Source organism: Leptonotus elevatus, chromosome 12, assembly GCF_054856555.1.
Source record: "Leptonotus elevatus isolate MCC_2025b chromosome 12, RoL_Lele_1.0, whole genome shotgun sequence".
Lineage (NCBI taxonomy): Eukaryota > Metazoa > Chordata > Actinopteri > Syngnathiformes > Syngnathidae > Leptonotus > Leptonotus elevatus.
Genome location: NC_141250.1, coordinates 4707924 through 4720033, shown reverse-complemented (window position 1 = coordinate 4720033; position 12110 = coordinate 4707924). Strand labels below are relative to the sequence as shown.

Genomic DNA, 12110 nt, shown 5'->3' with positions numbered 1-12110 from the left:
AGATACAAATTTACACTTTTTGTACAGATACAAAAAAAAATGTACAGGTACAAATCATGACTTTTACAGGTACAAATTTGTTTTTACAGATACAAATTTGTTTTACACATACAATTTTTTTTTACAAGTTAGTTTTGCACCTTATTTACCTCCATATATTTCTTCTTCTCCTCGTCCTGGTGTAACGGCGGATTACAACTATGTGGTGCACACCGTCACCTACTGTACAGCAAAAGACGGTGGCCTTTTATTTTGAAGGTGACCAACGGAGCCGCAGAGGGTCTGGCCTGACTTGTATCGCGGTAAACTGAAGACGACTTTTTGTCGATTTTAGCAGTGAACGGGCTGAGTTCTCGACACAATATGCATATTTACTTCCTTACTGAACTAAAAACGAAACTGACATCAAATGTTTGTGTTCGGGTAAACTCGTTTCGGTGGGATTTAGAAGCTTCTCGGCCTAGTTAGCTTAGTTTAGCTCGCTAGTAGCTAACAAAGAGACGCGTTTGATAGAACGTGTTGAGATTCTCCTGTGAAAATGTGCGCAAGGAGGAGAGCAAAGTACGCGGAGGAACTTTGTGGAACAAAAGAGAAGAACGAGTGTCGTCGTCAACTCCTGGACGTAGCCAGACTTTGCCAGCAGCCTCGTGTTGTGTTACGCAGAGCAGGTTTGTACACTTTTTATTTACTCTCTCGCTTGAGTAGGGTATTGCTGCAGCCTGGCGACCGCGATAGCGGAAGCGCAATGAACACAAGTTGTTGAAGCCGGTGCCGGCAGCTATATTTATTTTTCAAAATAAGAATACCAAGCGCCAATAAAGAAAAAGAAGAAGATTATTATGGAGTCAGTGGTAAATTACGTAATGATGCATCATCTATGTACAAAATTAGACTTTAGATAATATTGTGCTTTAACATTAGCGTATCATGTTAGCGCCTGAATTAAAATAACAATATGGAGTCGCAGTTAAGTCGTGTCATTCTGCAAACGTAGCTCCACAAATGTAGACTTTTGATAATATTAGCTAACGTCAGCGTGTCATGTTAGCAGGTGAATTCAAATAATATGCAGTCACGGGATGCACGTTAAAGACACAATGTCATTTGCGTGGGTTCATGAATTGTCCTGTAGTACTTTTTCTTGTGTATTTATGTATTTTAAGATCTCCCAAGAAAATAAGGTAGTAATGGCTGTGAGATCCTCATCCTAATAGTATAATTGACTTTTGTCTGTATGCAGATATTGTATTATGTAGTCACTCGATAACTTACAAGGCGTAAAATATTGTATACCGCTAATGCTTAGCTTATATTCTGTTCCATATTTGTTGTGGATACCATGCAATAATTGTAATAAGGGACACATTTTGTGATGATTATATTTTTCAGAACTTTAACAGATTTATGATTTCTCTGGCTTTTTACTAGTACATTTTGACTTCTCAACAGTAAAGTGCCCGGAAAGCATCCAGAATAAGCACAGTGCACTGTTGTCTTAGACCATGACTTCAATGTTTATAACACTGTGTACTGGTATTTTTGGGATGATGTACACAATCGGGAGATGGTGGTGTCTGTTGCTTCTGGCAGGTCATTCAGGTGTCAAGTACGTTAACATTTGTTTAAATTGTTTGTGAATTTTAAATATTGCAATATCAATATTTTTGCGATACTTAACATGTACCTAAAGAAATAAATGACATCTTTATTATTCTAATAAAATAAATACACTTTTTCGTGCAGAAAAATTAGCGGGCTTAGTGTATTATTATCTAAATAGTTTATTTAGTGTTAGTAATGGTCCTAGATTGCTGTTCTCTTATTGGATGCAGATGTACATTTAAAGTTGCATGATGCATCTGATTGGTCAAAGTCAGAAAAATGCATACAATTCCATATTAAGTTATCGCACGTCTTTGCTTTACACATATTGCATGTGTCATTTCAATATAATTGTTCAGCCCTACTGTATGTACATAAAGGTACCATTTTGTGTTGTTCCGATTTTGGCCCGTTACCGAGCGCGATACTCAGCTTTGCCATATTGTCCGATGCCGATACCATACCGATACCTAAGGGTTTTTTTCTCAACATGAAAAAGCTGTCTTGCCATTGGTTCAGAGCATTCAAGGGTCAGCCAATAGGAATCTTAGCTCAGCATGCAGTGAACATGTCATGCATGAGCAAGACACAAAATGCTGCATCTAAAGTCCTATATTAGTTTCAGAATTAATGGGATCGGCATGTTACTTGTTAGTACTCACCGATACAGATACCACTGTTTTAATGCAGTATCGGGGCCTCTGCCGATACCAATACTGGTATCGGAACAACACTAGTACCATTGCTCATTAGGTCAAATCTGATTTAAGATAATTTGTCTGTCTTGAAGGTGTGCACAGAAATGGCCATGTGAAACTGTCACTGTAAGAATTGTACTATTGTTCATCCATCCATCCATTATCTGACTATTGAAAAATAAATGTTATGACCAGCGCATAGTTCTTTTAGTATTAATGTGTCTTCTGTCGAAATTTCAGTATGTTTCCCAATTTACACACATCATATGTTTAACTGTAAATCAATGAAATGGATGGGTTAATAAGGCATGTTTTTGCAATACAGTGGACTCCAGCCCAGCGTACGCGGCACTTGACTCCTGCGAAGTCTTTTAATTCTCGGTTTACTCTTCCCCCTAACAAAGAAACAAACCCTGTATGTGTGCGCATTATCATGTTATTAGTTTTTTCTCTCTCATAGAAACCTTTATGGAGTTAAAAAAAATTCTTCCCAGTTCCCCTTTTCATTTTTTTTAGTTTTACTGCATTTCAGTGGCCATCCATTTATATATATAAAAAAAAAATATTGTGCAATACTGTGGTGTGTGTACAGATCACAGTTGATATGGAAGAGGAGACAAAGAAGCCCAGAAAAGTACCTCCGAAAGAGTCTCTTCATGAGTTGAGGTGACTTTACTGTCTTGCATATTTACATACAGTCAGAATTCTATCAGTTGTCTATAAATAAACTCTACCAATAATACTTCAATGGGTATCATCAGGAAACTGTTGATTTGACTTCGAACAAAGTACATGTGCAACAGAGAAATCTGGAGGTCAAAAACAATCTACAACAACACAAAGACAAAGAGTAACATTATTATTAAAGTCTGTCATAATTAGTAAATTGTGGTCATTTCCTCACAGGTACAAGATGAATAAGAATATCAGCGTAGAAAAACATACTACTTTCTGATGGCTCATTTTATAACCACAAATCGGGACTTAAAATGTCATCTGGAGGTGAGTTTCATAAAAGATTTGCTTAATGTAATACATCTGCTGCAAAATATGAAGCCTGTTGTGTAGTATCCGTATACTTTTATCATAATCTGATGAATTTGGTATCCACCTAGTACTGGCCAAGTTGAGCGGTCACAAACATTTTTGCAGGAAATTGCTCAAGAGCTGATAAAGTCTCTTTGGGAGGACAGAAAAGAAATGCCCATTTTCTGGTTTGAGGACAATACCTCTATGGACACAGTCTTCCATTTCTTCCATAATTGATTAAGGTGACAGGAGCCAAACAAGAGCAGAATAAAGTTGACTTTTTCTAAATGTCCTTTTGCCAAAGCTAAATGTGTATTCTAAATATCAGCCTTTGAAGAAGGGTCATTTGGAGTAAGAAATTATAAAGAATATATTAAGATGTTTAAAATAAACAGATTTTATTAATTGAAAACAATAGTAGGTAGGGATGCACTAAACTGGAAATTGGACAAGTAGGGGTAGGTGTTGGGAAATTTTTGATTGTGTCATCAAAACATCTTGTTTTTTTTCCCTCCAAATTAAAACTGGTAATCAAAGTTTTGAATGGGGGAAATAAAACCGTATTGGCAAATGTACATTTCATTTAGGGTTGAATGGATTAATAAACACATAATGGATTATGCCTTAGTCAATACATTCATTATGATTGTAAATCACAGGCAATAATACGCACCATCGTTGGGGTCAACAGCGTGCCCATTAGTGAAGCAGAAGACATTTACCGAAAGAGACCACAATATGACTGGAAGTAAGGGGGTTAATGACACTAAACTATTTTCTTTTTTAGGGGGGGCTATGTTGGAACTATTAATTTATGATTCATAAATCATGTCTCTGTCATTGGCAGTGAACATACCCTCCTCCCCTCAAAGGGGAATATCCGAAGAGAGCCTGGAAAGACTGAGGGAATGGAGAGAGAAATTTAGAAGAGAGCTTGCTTCAGATGATTTTTTGAGAAGACTGTAGAGAGTTTGTGTTCACACACCAATGGTCAGCTGCTGCCATGTCCACTGAGAGCATTGCTCAAGGACACTTGGGCATGGTCACCAGGGTTAAAGATCGAACCAACAACGTCACGGTTAGGAGACGTCCACTTTACCACCACGACCACTGAGCCGTGCCGCCCCATGACGGGCTTTGTGCATTTTTGTGCATCACCCGTACTGCCAAGGCCACAGGTTCTATGGATATTACATGTTTTAGACTGAAGTTGGCAGTGTTTTCACAGTTTTGCATTGGTAAAGACGCTGGTTTCCTCGTTGCCTAGAGTCTTAAAAAACACTTATTTTTACCTGCTCTCATTTCCACAAAATCAAAATGGCATGGAGTTTCTTACCTGTTTGACACTCAACATTACTCCAGTTTTTAAATAAATCAAACTTGTATCTATATATTCGAGTGTTCTTTGTTTGTTATTGACATACTAAACTGTGGGTACAAATTAGTAAACTGTGGGTACAGATTACTAAAAAGTGGGTACAGATTAGTAAACTGGGTACAGTTTAGTAAACTGTGGGTACAGATTACTAAAAAGTGGGTACAGATTAGTAAACTGGGAACAGATTGCAAAACTGTGAACAGATTGCAAAACTGTGGGAACAGATTACTAAACTGTGGGAACAGATTACTAAACTGTGGGAACATATTACTAAACTGTGGGTACGGATTAATTAACTGTGGAAACAGAATAATAAACTGGGAACAGATTACTAAACTGAGGGTACAGATTTGTAAACTGGGAACAGATTACTAAACTGTGGGTACAGATTGGTAAACTGAGAGCAGATTAATAAACTGTGGGAACATATTAGTAAACTGGGTACAGATTGCTAAACTGTGGGTACAGATTGCTAAACTGTGGGTACAGATTGCTAAACTGGGAACAGATTGCTAAACTGTGGGAACAGATTACTAAACTAGGAACAGATTAGTAAATTGTGAGAACATATTAAACTGAGAACAGATTAGTAAACTGTGGGAACAGATTAGTAAACTGTGGGAACAGATTAGTAAACTGTGGGAACAGATTAGTAAATTGTGGGAACAGATTAGCAAAAAAATAATAATCATACCCTGGCACCTGAGGGCCTCCGTACACAAGTTTAGACGCACCTCATTCAATGTGTAAATTGCTTTATTCTCATGACTATTTACATTGTAGATTATCACTGAAGGCATCAAAACTAAGAATGAACATATGTAGAGTTAAGAACTTAACTTTTGTTAAGTACTTAACAAACCTAAAAAAGTGAAATTGTAGTTTCTTCAAAATAGCCACCCTTTGTTCTGATTACTGCTTTGCACACTTTTGGCATTCTCACTTCTGGGAACTCATTCAATAATGTTGGGGAAACCATTTCAGGTGACTACTCTTGAAGTGCATCGAGAGAATGCCAAGTGTGTGCAAAAAAATAAAAATCATCAGAGCAAAGCTATTTTGAAGAAACTCGAATATAAAACATGTTTTCAGTTATTTCACCTTTTTTTCCAATTATTGCTGCACTCCATGTGTTATTCAGAGTTTTGACACCTTCAGTAAGAATTTGCAATGTAAATAAATAGTCATGAAAATAAAGACAATGCATTGCATGAGAAGATGTGTCCAACCTTTTGGCCTGTTCTGTGAAAGTACATAGCAACCAATAAAAATTGAAATACACCATAAGTGACCATTCAGCACGAAAGTAAATAGAAGACGCACGACATAACTCAGTAGAAGTGTATATAGTAGAAGTGCATTCTGTTTGGCACAACACCGTCATCGGTAAACACCGCGGCGAAGGTTTGTAATCCAAATCGAGATCATCTTCAATTCCGGAATCTCTTTCTTTGACGAGTCTGTTTCTACTTTAATGTAAATGAACCTATGCACTGCGCATTTCACCAGGGGGGGGACTCGACAGCTAGGAGCAGCCTGCCCTGCTGCACCTGCCGCATGCACCTGCATTCCAAACGCAACAGCGACTCGGATAAGTGTAAAAGCTGTGAAATGCCTTATATGTAATAATGTAGGCCAATCTATTGATGTATTGTAAATTTACTACATAATGAAATGTTTTGATCACTCCTCGATGTCGACACGTCTATGAAAGACCACTTCGACGCATCACAAATTAATCGTTTCCATAGAGTCGCAGAATATCACCACCAATGTTCATTTTATGCTCTTTTAAGTGGGATTAAAAAACAATTAAAAATGATCTATAAAATATAAAATTTGAAGATGAAAAATTGAACGCCACAGTCCTTCCAAAGTGAGTCTTCCCGCGGTAATTTTAAAGGGAATCAAGTGTAGAATTCGAACAGGCTTGGGGAGTAATGTTATACATGTACCGCCGTTACGTAACCAGATTACAAAAAAATATATAACTATTCCGTTACAGTTACAGGAAAAAACATGTAATCAGATTACAGAAGAGAGGAGGGTAGGAAAAAAGGGCTAAAAGGTCACAGATAGAGTATGTACAGAGAATTACAAAGTGTCATTATCAAATTGTTTTCCATATTTAGATTAATCCATGACTTAATCTGTAAAATACAGTTAAAAAGACTATCAATTGGGTTGTGGTCATTAGGAAAGAGAAATGTAAAGCTGAGGGCCATCAGCATAAATGTGAAAACTAGGGATGTCCCGATCACACTTTTTTGGACCCGAGTCCAAGTCACCTCATTTTGAGATCGTCCGATTCCGTGTCCCGATCCGATACCTTGTCATTTTATTAAGAAGCTTTATTTTTGAGAACCTACTGTAGCCGTTATAAAGCATGCTACATAACACAAGTTGATGGGCTAACCTAATGTTGTTTTATTTTATTTTATTTTTTTTAAGAAAATATACTGTATATATGTGTGTGTGAAACAAGCCAACTTTGAATAGCAAGCAAGCAAAATGTATTTAATCTTACCATATCATGACTTTCGGGCTGGACTCCCACCAGTCTAGACTGCCGGCCCGGGCGGGGTTTGGCGGCCCCACTAGAACGACCCTTCAGATTCACGCTAGGCTAGGCACAAAGCACGTTGATGGGGCTTGGCTGCCAGTCAATGAAGTGTAGCGGTGGGTGCAGCAGGGAAGCAACGCATCTACTATATATCCTTTGCGGAGTTTGCGCCACACGAAATGCTCACATTAAAGATGATAACTTCTTATCGTCTACTTCCAAATAATATATTTATTAGAGTCCTGATCAGGAGACAACGTCCGATTCCGATCGAGTCAGCAACCACGTGATCGGAAATCGGGCCAAATCACGTGGTTCTACTTATTGGGACATCCCTAGTGAAAACTTATTTGGTGTTTTCTGATGACCCCACCCAGTGGCAACATGTATAAATGAAATGGTGTCGGACCTAAAATTGAGCCTTAGGGAACACCACAATCAAGCTTGTGTGACCTCCTGACAAACAGTCTTCAACTGTGGTGACATGAAATTCTCTGCCAGTGAGGTAAGATTTAAACCAATTAAAAACAGTACCTTTAAGTCTGATCATATTGTGCAGCCTGTTAAAACGAATTTTGTGATCTACACTCTTAGCTCCAGTAAGACCAGGACATGTCAATATTGATTCTAATGTCATTTAAAACTTCGATCAGTGCTGTCTCTGTCCTGTGATTTGTCCTCAACCCTGATTGAAATGTTTCATACAGACCATTGGTGTTCAGGAAATCATTTAACTGGTTAAAAACAATCTTCTCTAAAAAAATTTACTTTAAAAAAAAAAGGCAAATTGGACACTGGTCTGTAATTTCTCAGCTCTGCATTTTCCAAATTGTTTCTTTTCCGAAGGGGCCTGACAATGGCTGTCTTAAAGGCTCAAGGAAAAAACCCTGTCTGAAGAGAACAATTCAAAATGTCTAGGACATCCTCGGCCAAAAAGTGAAAACGGATAAAAAAAAAAGGGTGTTGGGATAGGATCTAAAAGGCTTTAGCTGGGAAATTACCTTCTCAAGCACTCCCGCTTCAACCAGGACAAAACTGTCCAGTGTTTCCTCACATACAAAAAAAAAAGGTTCAGCTACACTCAAACTATTAGGTTGGGATCAAGTGAGAGCTACCCTGATTGTTTTTATTTGGCTGCTGAAGCAAACTGCAAACTCCTCACACTTTGCATTTGATACCTCGCTAGGAACAACTGGAACGGGGTTAATCAGGTGGTCGATGGTGGAGAAATTGATTTTTGGGGTTATTGTGGTTATTTTTGATCAGGTTAGAAACATGTTTGCCTCGCATTTCTAACTGCTTTATTCTAAGTAGTTTGGTTTAAATATTTGTAAATCAACTTCAAGCTTTTTTTTCTCCACTTCAGCAGCTTGACATTTTCTTTTTAATAATTTAGTTTCAGCTGTTCAGCATGGTGGTCTGGGATTTGATGTTTTTTTTAATGGAGCAGCTTGTCAATTGCTGATTTCCCGTTAAAACAATCAACTTTAAAATCGCACGAAGTTTGTAAAAAGTGTGAGGTAGTTTCAGCTAGAAGGCTAATAAAAGTTGCAGTTATAGGATCAAAGAACCATAATACCGTGTGTGTTTGTTTTCTTGTGTCTTACAGACATCAGTGAATATGTTCGTCCTGAGTGGCAGGAACCAAAGCACCCTCACGTTAAAAAAGAAGAGGACGTCGAAGTGGTACCCCACTTCAAAAAAGAAGAGCAGCAGTGTCCTTCCATTAAAAAAGAGCAGGAGCCAGATCACCCTTGCATGAAAGAGGAGAGAGAAAACATCAACATCAAAGAAGAGGAGGAGGAGAAGGATGTCTATATGTTGCCGTCAACTAGTGTCCCTTTAAAGAGTGAAGATGGTGCAAGTGAGGCGAGCAGAGGGGCGGAGCCTCCAAGTATCTACTCATGTCAACAAATGACAACTGAAGGTGATGGAAACCCTTGTGGAGGGTCACAAGCTGACTATTTCCTAGCTCCACTATCGGATAGTGATGACGCTATGTCACACGATCATCAAAATGATGATAATGATGATGAGAAGGAGTCGGAGTCGGAAGGTGATATGACATGTCACACTGACAACAAACGCTGGAAATGTTCTCAGTGTAGGAAAACCTATGCTAATAAGAGCCCTTTGAAAAAACACATGATAATACACACTGGTGAGAAACCTTTTGCATGCACTGTTTGTGGACAAAGATTCTCTTGGAAGGGAACCTTATTAAGTCACACTAGAATCCACACCGGTGAGAAACCTTTTGCATGCTCAGTTTGTGGTAAAAGATTCTCTCTCCAGGGAGACCTAAAAAGACACACAAGAACCCACACTGGTGAGAAACCTTTTGCCTGCACTGTATGTGGACAAAGATTCTCTCGCAAGGCAAACTTAAAAAGACACACAAGAACACACACTGGTAAGAAACCTTATGCCTGCTCAGTTTGTGGCCTAATATTCTCTCACAAGGCAAACTTAAAAAGACACACAAGAATACACACTGGTGAGAAACCTTTTGCCTGCTCAGTTTGTGGGCAAAGATTCTCTCGCAAGGTAAACTTAAAAAGACACACAAGAACGCATACTGGTAAGAAACCTAATGTTTGATCAGTTTGTGGTCAAAGATTATCTGACAAGGGAAGCTTTAAAATACACACAAGAACCTACACTGGTGAGAAACCTTTTGCCTGCTCAATTTGTGGCCAAAGGTTCTCAGAAGGTTGAGGTCGAGAGACACAAGTGTGCTGGTGAGGAACGCAGTAATCAAGAAGCTTTCAACGAAAATGTAAATGTTTAGTACCTGAAGTGTTTACTATGGTAAATATTTACAAAAAACCTACATTACCTTTATTCTATTTAGCATAATTTATTTAAACTTTGAGTTATTGTATCATCTAAAAGCCCTCCTGTGGGCAAGTGTTGAGAATTAGCACTAGTGCAAAAATATTTTCAGGATTGCACATTACTGTACTTTGTACAATGTTATGGTTATGTCCATATGAAGTCAAGGATTGATTGGATGGACTGTGACAAAACTGACTTTTGTAAATGTGATTCTGAATGAAATACAAATCATCAGAGTCTTCTTTTGTCAGTCAAAAAAGTTGGATATGTTGACTTCCAAGATCCTTGTATAATGAAGCTATTCAGCGTATAAAGTTCCTTTCATGTTGTTTTCATTGTCAGAATTTTTTGTTATGATTTTAATTTTTTTTTATTGATATATGCCTTATAAATTCTGCTTCCTATGTTTTATACTTGATAAACAATTTTTAGTTTTTGTTTTATTTATTTATTTGTAACAATTATTCTTTATTCTTTTTGCAAGTCGATGGCTTTTTGTCTTCAGGTTTTAATGTGATATTCTCTCACCGGACAGTGTTTGTTATACAAAACAATCAGAGTTTGAATGGTCCTGAAAATCCTGGAAAACTCTAAATCTTTCAAATGTTATTGAAAAATTAAAATGTGATGTAGAGTTTTTTGAAAAGTCATGGTAATATTTACGATGTGTGTCTGTCAGGACCTTAAAAGTTCAAAAGGAAACCAAATGACTCAGTGGCCAAAATTGGCTGTTTTGTATCGAGGTAAATATGGTGCAAAAGTAATTCATACTTGTAAAAAATAAATAATAATAATAAAAATACCTGAAGGGAAAAAAATTATCTGTAAAAGTCATGAGCTGAACCTGTTGAAAAAAATTATAAGCGTAGCAAAATGTATCTGTAAAAGTCATGATTTGCACCTGTGGAAATGACAACTTGTAGTCGAAGTCGCCACTGGAAGTCAAATTTTATTTTTTTTTTTTTTTCGGTTGCTGTCAAGACACGTGACTTTTGCACCAAATATCTCGCTAAGATTGAAGCAAAACTGATTTGTACTTGTGCAGGTAGAAGATTTGTACCCTTACAAAAAGGGGCAAGCGCTGGTCGCAATGCAGGGTCATAGGCTAGGTTCACACTGCAGGCAAATGCGACCCAAATTTGATTTTTTTTGCGTTTTGTGATATATATCTGACTTTGTCAATGTGAACGGCTTTTTCCATATCCGACCTGGGTCGCACTTTCTGTTCGCGCTTATGATTATCTAGGATTTACGGTAGTGTGCGCAAAGGAAAACGACACCCCGTTTTCAAAATAAAAGACAGATTTTCAAAATAAAATTTTATTCACGAGCAGTTTAAAATATTTTTTTGTATTGACAGTTTAAAATATGTTACAGTATAATACAGCACCAATTCCCATTTCATTGGGTATGCACTCTTGTAGCGTAAATAGGTGCCATGACCTGTTATTGAGCTATGATGTTATGTACAATATTAAGTTTATTGAAAACGAGTGAAAGGTTGAAATTGGGGGGTGTCAACCAGCTAACATGAAACTATGACCTAGCACTGATCATCACCTGCAAGCTATTGAGCAAAAATGGTAATTTTTACAGAAAAAATAATTCAAATACATGTAGAGTTAAAATGAAAAAAAATAAGTGGCATATGTCAACCAGCTGGTTTTTGATGGTAATACTCCTATGTATACTGTGCTAAACGTTCTCCACTGAAATCCTTTCAGGTTTTTTTTTAATACCAGCTATTCTGTCTGAACTTTAACCTGGCAATAGCCAGATTGATAATTGTGATTTCACTCAAGGGAGTTCTCCACATTATGAATCTGGGACTGCTCCACAGTGATTTGTTTGGGAAAGGAGGAACATTCTGCACAATAGTTAGTATTCACTTTTTTTTTCTGGAGAGCCTCAGTATTGTTCATTCGGTAATTTTACCGATTTGACATGTCATCATCATTGCTCTTATTTTTATTTTATTTTTATTAATTTTTATTTTGTATGT

At 37.4% G+C, this 12110-nt stretch overlaps 1 protein-coding gene and 1 long non-coding RNA gene across 2 annotated transcripts; both read left to right on the top strand.

Annotated features, from left to right (window-relative positions):
- The first annotated feature begins 236 nt into the window (after positions 1 to 236).
- Positions 237 to 11513, top strand: LOC147164298 (uncharacterized). Its single transcript, XM_086090731.1, has 2 exons — positions 237 to 668; positions 8880 to 11513. The coding sequence occupies exons 1-2, from the start codon at positions 539 to 541 to the stop codon at positions 9869 to 9871; spliced, it is 1122 nt and encodes a 373-aa protein (XP_085946857.1). The 5' UTR covers positions 237 to 538; the 3' UTR covers positions 9872 to 11513.
- LOC147164299 (uncharacterized) lies at positions 2897 to 4712 on the top strand. Its single transcript, XR_015096639.1, has 4 exons — positions 2897 to 2966; positions 3207 to 3302; positions 3989 to 4077; positions 4177 to 4712. It is a non-coding gene; the product is annotated as an uncharacterized LOC147164299 (long non-coding RNA).
- Positions 11514 to 12110: the final 597 nt, after the last annotated feature.

What these genes read in the sequence shown, in the direction of transcription:
- LOC147164298 (XM_086090731.1), top strand. Translation starts at nt 539, where the DNA reads ATGTGCGCAAGGAGGAGAGCAAAGTACGCGGAGGAACTTTGTGGAACA. An exon ending in TGTTGTGTTACGCAGAGCAG is followed by an intron (nt 669 to 8,879) that starts GTTTGTACACTT and finishes TGTGTCTTACAG; the next exon opens with ACATCAGTGAATATGTTCGT.